Source organism: Trachurus trachurus, assembly GCF_905171665.1.
Source record: "Trachurus trachurus genome assembly, chromosome: 13".
In the NCBI taxonomy this organism is placed as follows: domain Eukaryota; kingdom Metazoa; phylum Chordata; class Actinopteri; order Carangiformes; family Carangidae; genus Trachurus; species Trachurus trachurus.
In genome coordinates this window covers 32,320,438-32,334,187 of record NC_139892.1, presented here as the reverse complement: position 1 = coordinate 32,334,187, position 13,750 = coordinate 32,320,438, and the positions used below count along the sequence as shown (strand labels likewise).

The following is a 13,750-nucleotide window of genomic DNA, read 5'->3' as shown; positions in this document are numbered from 1 at the left end:
TGGCTGACTGAATGGCTGCCTTCCGCCATAAAACTATTTGAGAGCCAGACTGAAGGAATGCCTTGGAGGCTGCTGTGGCTGTCACGACACATGAAAGGATTAGGCTCTGTGTTTTATCTCCTCTTTATCTGATGGTAATGGATAAGCTGAGTGTAGCCTATCATCTGACGCTTGGGCCGGGGGTTTGATGTTTTAGTAGGGTGACGGTTTGTTGAGTTGACCGCTTTGGTCTATTGATTGCTGTTTGATGGTTTTGATATGTAGGCTGTATGGAACAGGTCAAGTCTTTTATGCAGTGAAGGCTCCAAATAGCTTTTAGCTGTCCTTCACTCCCCCCATTACTCTAGTGGTCCGTTTGATGTTTGGATCAATCAATAGAAAAGAGCCTGAGCTCTTACACATGCTCCATCCTACTTCCCACCAAGCTCAATTCCTCTTCCTTCATTGTGCAGGCATTATATCACATTCTCTCAACACAGAATAAATGATATAATTACAACCCATTACTTAGCCTAACGCAAGCTAATTATTCTGTCATTACTGTAAGGATTAGCTATGCTCATTCTCTCCTTCTCACTGTGTTTCTCTGCCTTTTTTTTCCTTTCAAAAGTCGTGCAAGCAGAGCAGAAAACTCTTACTCACAAGGGCTGAGTAAGACCCCCCCCCCCCCCCACTCCCCCAGGTCATGCTCCGCTGACGTTGATCGTATAGACCACGGGTGTCAAACTCTGTCAGATGGCCAGGCCACAATAGATAATACTGACAGCACGGGCTGGACACATTAGAGTCGGGATATATCTAACCTAATGGAGCATGTTGATATATGCTTTTAATTTATGCATAGAAGCCAACACGCTGCTTTTATAGACCGTGGCACAACTCATGCTGATGTGTCATCATCAGGCGTCTCGAAAATTACTGGATACAATAGATAGACGTGGCTAAATTAAAATGTGGAAAAAGGGCATCACGCTGAGCAGGGATTTAATGTACCAGAGGCACATGAGAATGATGCATACCTTTTTTCAGAGTCATGTTAACTGTGCCAGGAGCGCGAGGCCGCCTGTCATCCTTAAACGCAACCCGATGTGAATCGCAGCAAATCAAAGAGGTTAACGAATTGAGAGCAGATAAAATCTCCACGTAAATTAGAGCAACTTTAAACACCGCTCTGTTGTCAAGGGGGGGTTATAAGCTAAATATATGTGTGCATGATGACGACGAGTTGGATGTCCACAACGTAGCTATAGCCTGCACCTGCGACCCCTTGTCATTGTTCACCTATGCTCCACTTGTATGTGCATTTTGTCATACAGACTAATGGCGCCGGCGTCAATTGCTCGCCGGAGTCCTTGGGCCACGGCTTGGCGTATCTGCTACGGAGCCTGGAGAGCCCCACTCGTCTTCTAGACTTGATTAATCCCTATCGCCCCCTCTCCATGATCGCAGTTTCCATTTTTTAGTCGGTATCTGTGCACTCATCCCCTCCCCAATCCCCTCTCACTGGCACAGAATAGCTTCCTGGCAGAATGGCGGCATTAATTCAGGGATGAGAGGTGTGATACTCGCTCCCTCTCCCTCTCTCTCTCCGTCTCCCTGGGTCTCTCTCTCTCCCTCTCTCTATCTGTGCTCTGTTTGTAATGCGTGGCCTTTATCGTAGCTGAAACAGCTCACTACCCTCTGATCCTATCTCGGATCTCAATATCCTAGCCCGTTCCACCCTGTAAACGCAGGGATGAAAAATCTTGCCCTTTCACCAATGCATTACACCCCAGCATATCGCCATACCCCTCTCCTCCCATTGCACTCTCCACACCACTCACCCTTTGTGACACGGGCCTCTAGCTAAATTCGAACTCTGCAAAATGAGACCAAGTGAGCTGCACTTCCTCCACGCCAGAAACCATCTTAGTCTCATTATATTTGTATTTAGGCTCGGGCCCGGCCTCTGAAACCCCTTTGTCAGACGATAGGTCAGGCAAAATAATGACTAGCTCTCAGCGAGCTTCAGGAGAGAGTTAAGGCTTTGGATGTTGGGGAGATAAAACAACAACTAGTCTCTCGGCAGAGAAACATGGATCAATACGTACGAGGCTGCGGTGTAAAAAGGCTGTTTTTGATCCGGGCTTGCGTCAGCGTCGGTGAGGTGAGTCTTGACAGCTCCTGTGCTTTTGGTAGATATGGATCTGTGTTCAAAAAAAAAGGAGCAAAACGCTCAGGGACCACAAGCATCTTGTTAGACTGTGGAGAGTGGTAGGTTGACCCCCGCCTCCAACTGCTCTGCGCACAAACACAGAAGCGCACACGCTTTTCACAAACACAGAGAGACACATACGCACACAACACATACAAAAAGTGTTCAGACCTCCGTTGTCACAGTGAAACTATTGTGTTGGCTTGTGGTAAAGAAAACTTTGCGGCTTTTCGGCTCCAATGGGTGAGAGGAAAAGCAAACACGGAGATTCAGGAGGATGTGACTTGTGTCTTCAAACCCCCCTGTGTGGTTTTAGTGAACAACGTCAGCGTCTGCGTGGCAGTGGCACACTTAAAGATCTGCACCCTGCTATGTGGAAGGTAGTGAAGGCAGACAAGCAGCCGGGATTGTAGCCTCTCTCTTATCAGCGCCGCTGTTGTGTTGTGTTGTGTTGTGTTTTGAGGGGGCGTGCCTGTGATGTGTGATCATGTACCATGTCGTTGTAGCAAGCGTAGCTGCTGCTCCTGACTGAGCCGCCACCCCGCGACTCCACCCCCACACACACACACACACACATGGAGGTTTGGCATACAGAACAGTCAGCCACATAGGAGGTGGAGCGCCGCTGCTGCGAGTAAGGGGGGGTGGGAGGGGGATGGAGGGGGAGTTTGAAAAGATAGGACTCGTAGATTTCAGATAAGACATCCTTCCAGACGCCTTTTTTACTGTTTACTATCATAACCACATAACAGCCTTAGACATGTCAGAGATAAAAGGAAAGATTAGCGACTGCACTGGCAGGACAGAAAACTTCATCTCTTAAACATCTGTGTAGCGTTGCCAAGTACAGAGGGGGCTGTAACAGGCTTCTCACTTTGTAATGAACACAAGAGAGAGGTTTGTTTTAAAATATTAGCCTCTTCTGTGGTGTGACTAATACGGTGTTAGTGTTATGGAGGAGAAGCGAACGTATTGTTGCATGTCTCTCTCTCTCTCTCTCTCTCTCTCTCTCTCCTGGCCGGGGTTCAAGAGCGGTACGGTACTCCCATTTAGATGAATGTGTAAAACATGCGGCGAATGTGGAGCAGTTAACCTACGTTGTGTTTGGGTTGGACTTTAGAGGAGTAGCGGCAGACGACTTGGCATGTGGGACTGCAGACTTAAAGGTGTAAACAAGAGTGTTTCTAACAGTTATAGTCCCAATTATTCTCCCAGGGAAAGGAGATCTGAATCAAATCCTTGTGTGGCAGAGGCAGCGGTGGTGGTGGTGCTCTCTCTCTCCTCGCCGTGCCCTCCTGGTCACGGCGGCGGTGCAGACGGCAGCTGCAGATTGACTTCATACTGTGTACATAACAATAACTTTGTTGTCATTCCACCACCCTATCTGTCTCGGCATCGTCGGAGCGTGAGGGCATAAAGAATTCCATGAAGTTTTGATGCCTCAATTAAAGTGCGTCTGTCTCCTGTTATCTCGTTTAGTCTGAAGTCGATATGATTGGCATAATCAGACATGCCTGATTGGTGCCTCCCATTTAATTAATCAGTCTCACTGTATCATCACCTGTGGCTCATTAGAGTAATTAGAGCGAATTAGTCAGATAGAAGGCCTCTCTCTGCCTGCAGACGAGTGGAAGGAATTTCATTAGGAGAGACGAACACACACACACACACACACACATACATACACCTTGGGTCTGATGGCCAGTGGTAATAGGATTTGTTTACCCGTGACTGTTATCAGTGATTAGTATTATAACCATAGTGGCGGGACAGAGAGAGATACTCGTTTCTGTTTGGCCCCGGCCTCTCCTCCTAGCTGCAAACACGGCGCACCGTGCCAACATTTGCAGGGGAACATGTTAGCAGACTTCCTCTTTTGAAACCGAGTTCAAAAGAATGTGGAAAGACTGGGCTCCCCCAAGTTACTGCAGCGGCCCGCGAGCGCATTCATGTGAGAGCACACACGCGTGTGTGGAGCGGCGCGCGGGAGGCTTCTTGGCCAAGTCGGTGTTGAAGTCTCTCTAGGGACTGTTGGCAATCTGTTCCAATCGTCTTTACAGCTGACCAGACGACCAAATGAACCAGGACAGGGACTGCTGCTGTGGGCCAGTCCAGCCAAGCCAAGCAGAGCTGTTACAGCAATCACACAGACATTACAGCCCACTTAATGCTCCCCTGCACACACCATATTCCATCCTCTGCTAAACTAGACAGTGCGGTCCTAACCAGCCATAGCTAAGATTTAAAAATAGCGCCCGAGTTATTGTAAATGCTTAAATGAATTAATTCACCAGTAAATTAAACTGTTTTCAGATGTGAAGAGTAGAAAAGAGGTTTCAAAGTCAGGCCAAGGAGAGCCACGGAGCGCTGACCTCAGAGACTGCTGCGCCTGAAGCCGCAAACACACTAGATACAAGTTTTTTCACGCATGTTGTTTGGCGCTCCTAATTAATTATCTTGTCATTACATTAGTCATGTAGTGTAAAACACAAACTGGCTTTACTCACATGTTTTTCTTCTTTTTTTAAATCAGTGGTTCTTCTCTCGTTTTGGCTGCCTGTCAAACATGTTAATTTGTATGATTTATCAGACTAGCATGATGCCAATCATTATGTCAAACACGATAGATGGAAAATCCCAGTGGGATGCCAGATGGCTTGAACCCCTGTAGGGCAGCCCTGCCTAACGCTTTTCCCAATACGGCCCCCCCCCCCCCCCCCCCCCCCCCTCTTTCCCAAAAGTTTGGAGACAGAGGCATAAATCTTGACAAACAAAATGGTTAAATCCACGTTCTTCTAGCGTGTACTTTTTTTTTAACGGCGGTCCCTGGGTTCGATCACTTGGAATGAGGAATGTATTTTATCTCTAGCAGCAGTTTAGGAGTTTATTATGTGACATCTCTTGGCGATCTATTTTTGACACCTGTTCAGTATCCGGTGCCCCGTATTTTCACCGCCGGCTTATTTGTTCAAACCCCAAATGTGGCAAGGCTCTGTCCAATCCTTTTAGCTTCTCGGCCTGCAGTGCACAGTGTTGCTGTTTGTCTTCACTGTCAGTGACTTTAGATAGAAATGACAGATGTAACCATGGCAGTCATTATAAAACTGAAAGGTCTTTATCTTTCTATTTAGCTATCTATTCATCTGCTATCTTTAGTCATGACAGTAATATAAAATGATATGCGAGAGCTCGCCAGGATCAGGTAGCTGGACTGACAAAGCACTCGCAGTCAATACAAAAAAAGTTCAATTTGATTATCCTTATCAGAGTTTTAAAAATGAACACGGACAATCTACTGTCTCAGTAGCAAATGTCAGCCTATTTTAATCACCGGCCAGGCGGTTATATCCTTACGCATTGTTATGAACTTGAGAATATCACACAAACAAGGGCCAATATGTTACTGTGAGTCTGTTGGTCTTATGTAAATGTTCTGAAACCACTTTCAGAGGAAATGCAGAGAGTCAGTATGACACACTTGGACACTGAGGAAAAAAATTGCATAAAAGACCCAGTCGAACGTTTTCTGAGTTCAATTTATTTTTTATTTTTATAAACTTAAAAAAAGAAAGCTAACCACAGAAAACCTTACATTTGCCTTTAAACAAACCTGTTTTGTTTTACTTTGTTGAAACAAAGAACACAGGCGTAAGGAGAAAAAGGACATCTTCAGTGTTTTTTCTAGCTTAAGTCTGCAACTCTGTAACATGTTAACTGACCACAGCACTGTACAGGTTTATTTTGCCAGGAACCCACACAATCTAGTACAAAAGCAGCATTCAGCAGATCCCAAACATATTTGTTCAGTATTTCCATTTAAGCAGCTAAAACATGGCGACGCATCGTGTGTAACGACGTGCGGTTTAAAATCAGAATAGTATTTGTCTCCTAATGGTCAGTAAGATGTGATGAGTATGAACAGGGAGGCCAGGCAGCAGGAATCGTGCACTTTGGGATGTTACGCTCTATCAGCAAGATGAGTGTAAAGTCTGCCTGTGTCTGCTGATGTGGGCACTGAGGTTTGCTGCATAGTCAAAACCTGACTGGGTCTGAGGGTCCTTTAAAAAAAAAAAAAAACTGAGACCATGCCCATAATTACTTGCCCACTTGGCATTGAATCAATCCTCTTTCATGTGTGATGTGTTTATTTAGCTCAGCAGTGAGATTTTTTTTTTTCCGGAATGGGGATTTGGTAACACATTGGGATATGTGCAGGGTATTGAAAAGGGATTGGACTGAATCAAGGGCGTCAGGGATTGGCACATGACCTCCCAAAGCAGAACCCTAGTGGAGGCCTGTGGATACTCCACTTTTTCTAAAAACAAAACAAAAACAGAGCTCATTAATTTAATATATCAAAACACTATCCAGCTGTGTTGTATAACTTTGACTTTTCGATAACTTAGCTGATGGCTGATTTTACTTGCATATCAAAGAGCATTGTGGTAAATAAAAAAAAAGGTTTGCAAGGCCACTTATTCCAAGTCATTATGGCCTGTACATTTCCTATAATCATTAGAAATCATGTGTAATGTGATCATGTTTTCATGTAGTGTGCAGGTTATGTCCTTACGACTGTATGGCCACAGCTGTGGACAGACTGAATACTGAATAATGAAGGCAGTAGTGACTTTACCAATCCTGTAATTCAAAGCACGCTTCTTTTCATTATATTTATTCTTAATGAACCAACTCCAACTTTTTTCTTCAAGTTGATCTACCTAATTGTGTCCTGAGGTATGTAACATATGGACCTGTACTCAGTCAGTAATCCTTGCTATTTTACTTTTGTAGTGACTTGTATAGTGAAAAATGTACTCTCATATGGAGAAGCTGTATTTTTAAAAAATTCATTCTTAGTGTTTAATGGACCAGCATGGATGATTAACGGCATTATCTCTTTACTTTGGGGATATACCTAAATTTATCCTGGTTGCTGTTTATGCCATCTGAATCCAGATCATGCTTTAAACTCAAGTGTTCCACTTTGAGTTATTATATTGAAATGATTTTGGCAATGTCTCCACCACTCAGAAAAAAGTAAGCCTTCAGGCCTCGTGCATCATATTGTGATTAATATCTGCCAATTTGATGTTAATATCTTGAACCAACTGGGTCCTGTGTTCTTGTTCTGTAGCTAATCTTTACCAATATAATAATTACACCTCTGTTCATGAACTAGAGCATTCAGTTTTTGACAATTAATTTAACATGATTAAAATTTATTAGGTTCCTCCTTTCATCAAGCGTTGCACAAGCTTCTGCGCACGCTCGAATTCACTAACAGATAGTGCAGCTGCTCCATGGCCATGGGCAGACAGGCTGCTACATCAACTGCTCCGTGGGCAGCGAGAGCAAGATGGCATGTAAGCAAGTGAGCAGTTTTTTTATTTATTTTTTTACCAAACATCCTGTGCTACTGCGTAAAATCCATTGCAGCGGACAATCGACCAAGTCCATTTGTTATATTTTTTTTATGGTTTGTGGATAAAACGAGATCACGGCGGGTCAGGGAATTAAACTTAATGCTGATGGGGGGGAAAAATCTCCTAATTAGTACTTGATCACACTATTTCTTTAGAGGGTTGTATTTTCTTGAGTGTGTTCGGGGGGTGGGCATGTGTGCGTGCGTGTGTTTTGGGACCTTGTCAGCAGACTGAGCCACAAGGGCCCCTGTGGTAATGTGTGTATTAAATGATTAGTGTGTTAGTTAGCATAACGGCCCTTCAGCAGCGTTTAATCACTCTCAGGGGTGGGCGGCCTCACAGGAGGTAGATGGGAGGGAGGAGGAGAAGAAGAAGAAGAAAAGGGGGAGGAGGAGGAGGAGGAGGAGGAGTAAAAGGGGGAGAAGAGAGAGATTTAAACGGAGGAGAAGGAAATGCTGGTTGAATGAGTGAGTGGATGATCTGTAGAGAGTACGGAAAAATGAGGGGGAAGAAAAAAAAAAAAAAAAAAAGGAGCGAGCGTGACAGAGGGCAGGAATCCAACAGAAACATAATCCAGCAACGCTTACACACTCAGCAGAAAGAGATACAATCTTTACAAGGCCTGAATGTCTTGTTAATGTCAGCACTTGGCCCATCATCTGGAACTAGTCCCATAAATAGCTATTAATAACAATGCAAAATGTGGGATGTGGATAAAGGCGCGGGCCCTGCCTCAGCCCTGACAACACCGCTGTTGTTGATAATTGTTCTGTTGTTGTTGTTACGTGGGGAGGGGAGGGGACGGGTCGTCTGGTTGCAGACAGTCAATAATTGTTGTGAACTGCGTGCGTGCGTGCGTAGTAGTCTATTGCGGAGTGGAGTCGTCATGCCCCGACACAGCGGTGACTGATTGACTGACAGGGCTTGAATGGCTCACATATTGCTGCTCGCTACTGGTAGCAGATCAAACTCGCCGGTTGCAGACGGGTTTTCCTTGGCGGGACGTCGCTGTTGTGGTCGAGTTCTTCTTCGCCTCCTCGGCCGCCGCAAAAACACGGGCCAAGTTCAGCTGAGGCAGTCTGGGTTGTCAGCAGCAGCAGCAGCAGCAGCAGCAGCAGCAGCAGCAGCAGTACTCCAGATGGGTCAAGGAGTCTGCTGTCTGTTTTATCCCCAGTGGTAACAATGATGCTGATTATAATGACAGTATGAATAATAAAGTGTGATAAAATAAAATAAAAAAAAGTGCAGCTCTTCTTCTTCTTCTTCTTCTTCTTCTTCTTCTTCTTCTTCTTCTTCTTCTTCTTCTTCTTCTTCTTCTTCTTCTTCTTCTTCTTCTTCTTCTTCTTCTTCTTCTTCTTCTTCTTCACTATCTGATAGTGATATGTATGTAGTGATAGTATGTAGTGATATGTAGAAATGTGGGTATGATATGTAGAAATGTGGGTAATAGGATTAGTATGTGAACAATTAATATAACGAAGAATGAATGAAGCACAGTTAAGAAATGTAAACACTTATTCTGTTTTTGTTTTGTTAGGTTAAGCTTATCGCTCACTTGTTTTTTTTTTGTTTTTTTAAATTTTTATAATGTTTATGTTTTGTGTTTTCAACTGTATATTTGATACTGTTGGACCCCAGGAAGAATAGCTGTGGCTTTGCTGCAGCTAATGGGGATCTTAATAAACAAATAAACAAAATAAACTATCTGTAACAAGTTGTGTGTTGTTTTCTTGCGTTGCAGAAAGAACTAGACGCCACCGCCACACAGCTTGCCAACAGACAGGACGAGAGTGAACAGTCCAGGAAGAAACTAATCGACCTGAGCCGCGAGTTCAAGAAGAACACACCAGAGGTGAGAAAATCAGATATTCGCAGACACGCACCGACACACACACACACACACAAACATGTGCACATCCCGCCGTTTCTTTTGACAATCACAGTTGGCCAACGCTGTTTGTCTGTGTCTGTTCTCCTCCTCATAACTGCAGCCATGATTATTTACTGAGAGAGCCGGGGAAGGAGGAGGAGGAGACGGCGCAGAGATGCGGGCTTGGCTCCCAAAAATAGTCTCTCCATTAGTTTCCCTGAAATCCTAAAGAGACAAAACAGAAAACCCCTCAGGAGTTTGTATTATCTGACCTAGTTTTTTATGTGTGCAGAAAGTGTGGTCCATGAGTGTGTGTGTGTGTGTGTGTGTGTGTGTGAGGAAGACAGAGAGAGAGAGAGAGAGAGAGAGAGAGAGCAGGAGGGAGAGAAAGAGAAAGAGAGTGTGACAACACTACTAAGTGGGATCAGGAGGGAATTCTGTCCTGTTCCTGTGTTCCCATCACTCCTCCTGGGAATATTTGTTTCATCTCTGTTACCAAGGCAACACATTTTAAACCACACAGCGAAAACAAAGTATTGTTGTGTTATTATTGGTAATGTCACCATGGTGAATTATTGATGGCGGTATGAATAATGCATGAATGGAGTAGACAGTGGATAGAGAAAAAAAAAAAAGAATTGTCAACTCTCGGTGGAGTTGACAGCAGACCTATTATAGTTTACCACAGGATGAGCAGCACTGTGACGATTGACTGGAGCGCCGCGCGGCCCCGGCCCAGCGCCGAGGAATAATACGCTCCACACCAGAGGAAGCTGTTACCTGCATACAAAGGAACGCTAATTTCACTTTACCGCCAACGTTCATCTCTAATCTCATTCTCAAGTATAACCGCATAACGAGCAACACACGCAGCGGAGGCAAGACAGACACAGAGGTGTAGAAGCAGAGAGAGAGAGAGGGAGAGGGAGAGAGAGCACACACAAAGAAAACATGCAGACGCAGAGGCGCACACACACACACACACACACACACAAACACACAGAGGCAGATAGCCTAGATCACAGAACAGGACACACACATTCATCAGTGTAACAAGGCTGTGATTTAGGAAGGCTCCTCTGGCGTCTGTGTGGCCCCTGGCATCTCCCTGGTATGTGGAGGAGGAATCCGAGCCAGGCCAGACGAGCGACAGGATTCATTACAGGGCTGTAACAGGCTCAATAGGAATCAGCACTAAAAACTCCCGGCGTTTTTGGAAGTAGCGTAAGCATCCCGGCTGCCTACCAAGCAGGCTAGCTGCTGCAGAAAACGTGCCGTGGTCTGATCTTGATTAAAAATTCCCCCGATCGCCCTTGTGTGTGCGCTCCGCGAAGCTGTGTTTTCCGTCTCCTCACGCGGCGGCGTATGCGTGAGTGTGTGTGTGTGTGTGTGTGTGTGTGTGAGTGTGTGTGAGTGTGTGTGTGTGGTTGACCGGCCTACAGAGCGGGGCTGTGAGCTCTCTGTGGTCCACACCAGTCAGCGGAGATCACAGTCACATCAGATCAGACTGCATTAGGCTGAGCGGGAGTCCGTCTCTGATCCATTATTCAACAACCAGGAGACCAGCCCACGTTGACTGTGTCTAGTCTGCTGAGCTGTACTTGGCGTGAACTGCACTCATGGTCTGCATAATAACACACACACACACACACACACACACACACACACACACACACACACACACACACACACACACACACACACACACACTGGTTTTTGTAGCATTTTGAAAGTAGTGCAAAGAAATGCAGCGTGAAAACAAAGTTTTCATAATTCATTAGGGCTGACACACTGTTGAAATTTCTTTCTTTTTTTTTTTCTTTTTTTCAAGACCACCTCTCACTGTGTTTCCTAAGTTGTCTGAATTATTCATCCATTTCTTAATTTCCTTTTAGTTAGTCAAGACTCCCTCTACTACACTGTTATAAAGGCCGGGGTGGGAATGGTAGTAAAATGTCCCAGAGATTGCTAGCCAGAGGCAGTGGTAGTAAAACAACTTTGTGTGTGTGTGTGTGTGTGTGTGTGTGTGTGTGTGTGTGTGTGTGTGTGTGTGCGTGTGCATGCGCGGACGTACACACGTTTGTGTTTAGCTGCAGGGTAGACAGACAGCAAATGTGAGTTCCATACTCCCTGGAGGATTCCTCGGGCTGGCCTGTCTGCTGTCTGCCGGCAGCTCACACACCAGCCATCCATCTCCTGCTGCCGGGCCCCCCTCCACTCCCTCACTACACACACACACACACACACACACACACACACACATAGACTGACCATGGTGTCTGTGTGCATTGTTATGTTATATGGTCATAAATCTTTGGAAGTGGAGGGGGCAAAGGGGGGCGGAGCAGCAGAGAGTTGACCAAAGAGGTTCACTGCTGGGGTATTTGGTGAAAGGAGTAGCCTGCCTCTGTGTGTAACCCGAGTGTGTTTGTTTTTGTGCGCTCAGCCAGCGTGTGTTGTTGTCGAACGTGTGTGTGTGTGTGTGTGTGTGTGTGTGTGGAGGCTCATTAATGTTTTTATGGTATTTAACCGCTCCCCCCAAAACTTCAAAATGCAAGTTCGGCAGATCAACATCTCATCTCAGATAACATTAGAATTTTAATGAACTTGGCTGTGAAGAAAAAAAAATTCAACAGAATTAATCCAGCTACTTCAAGATGTTGTTTAACACATGATGGTAGTGTTGTCGCCCCCTCATGCAGACACAGTCTCAACAAACCTGGAAGATTATGAACAAAGGTAGTAATTATTTGAGGACTACTAGACTAGACTGGGCTACAGTATACAGAGGTTTCCTTTCTTGCTTCCAGTATATACATAAATATTTATGTGAATTTAAAGCCACAGTGACAAAAAACCCACTAAGTATAAAATAGCAGAATGAAAACAGTCCCGTTCACTAATTTAGACTAATATAGACAGATGTTTCAGCCTGTTTTGCTTGGAACACAAGATGAAGCAAAAATAAGATAAAAATGTATTAAATATAAATGTTTTTATGAATCCAAGTAGGAAGTGGCGCAGGTGATCTAAATTCTAACCGAAGGGAAACTGAAATGGAAAAATTAGAATATAATCAAAATCTAATGCAAATGATAGAACTGACACTTTCTTCATCTGTGTGTTTCTTTTTTTTTTTTTTTTGTGCCTGTGTGAGAAAGGGAGAGCAAAAGCGATAAAGGGGGGGGGGGGGGGGGGGGGAGGGGGTCATTATCCCCAGCAGGGGGAATACTGAATTGGCCCAGACAAACAGCCACAACGACCCCTGATGAGGTAACAATGGAGCCGGGTCACCGAGGTCACGACCTGTCCTCAGCCCCAGACAAGCGGCCTGTCTGCAGCGACCTGGGCTGAGGCCAGGCCCAGACACTGGTCCCCGATCAGTTTGGTGGCGACGCACGCCTCCTCCTGCAGCAGCAGCAGCAGCAGCAGCAGCAGCAGCAGCATCGGTTAGATGCTTTTAGACAGAGGTTTTTCAAAAAGGCGCCGAGTCTCCCAAGCACACATCTGTCGTTGCCCTACTTCACATCTTCATTAGGCAGTTTTTTTTTTGCGAGTGTATGTGTGTGTGTGTCCACAAACTGTGCAAATCAAATGTTCCTGTACAGAATGTCCTATTCTGCTGTGCTTTTTACCGTACGCTCCAGTTCAGTTTGTCAGGATGTAGGCTCGGCTAACAGCATGGTGATTTGCATGTTCCCCTGATACATACTCGACTGGCTATCTAATCTGAAACCGCTGACTCGTACTGGAAAGTCATGCAATGGGACTTGCAGGATAAAAAGCATTTGCTTTATAGTAAAAACTTGGTGCGCAGAGACAATTTGCATTAACTGTAGGCCTTACGCCGCGGCTCATTCACTCTCTCGCTCTCTCTCTCTCACACACGCACTAGCGGTGCCTCTGGGTGGCCCAGGTGGTGCTGCACCTGTTCTTATGAGAGAGGCAGTCCACCAGAGACCCTCAGGCTACAAACCTGGCCTCCTCCCTACCCTCATGCTCATCACTCACTCACGCACCACTTTTTATTCATTGGCAGTGGCGTGAATGGCTGCTACTAGACATAATGAGTCTTATTTGATCACAACATGGTCCCACTCATTGAGTTGTCAATGCTCCTGAACATCACTTCCACATGTTTCCTGTGTGTTGATGCTCATTAATCGGCTGATTATGTTATATGATTTAAAACTGATGACAACTTCTCCTCTCTTTTGTTTTGCAGGATTTACGGAAACAGGTTGCCCCATTACTCAAGAG

The 13,750-nt window shown here is 45.2% G+C and overlaps 1 protein-coding gene across 3 annotated transcripts in view; it reads left to right on the top strand.

Moving 5' to 3' along the window:
* The window catches only part of cux1b (cut-like homeobox 1b), a 62,389-nt gene that overhangs the window by 9,323 nt on the left and 39,316 nt on the right, over positions 1 to 13,750 (top strand). For all 3 annotated transcript variants that reach the window (XM_083985215.1, XM_083985213.1, XM_083985212.1), the window contains exons 2-3: positions 9,362 to 9,472; positions 13,716 to 13,750. The exon at positions 13,716 to 13,750 is cut by the window's right edge and continues 13 nt beyond it. In XM_083985215.1, the coding sequence (XP_083841341.1) occupies positions 9,362 to 9,472; positions 13,716 to 13,750 (146 nt within the window). The remainder of the gene's footprint in view (positions 1 to 9,361; positions 9,473 to 13,715) is intronic.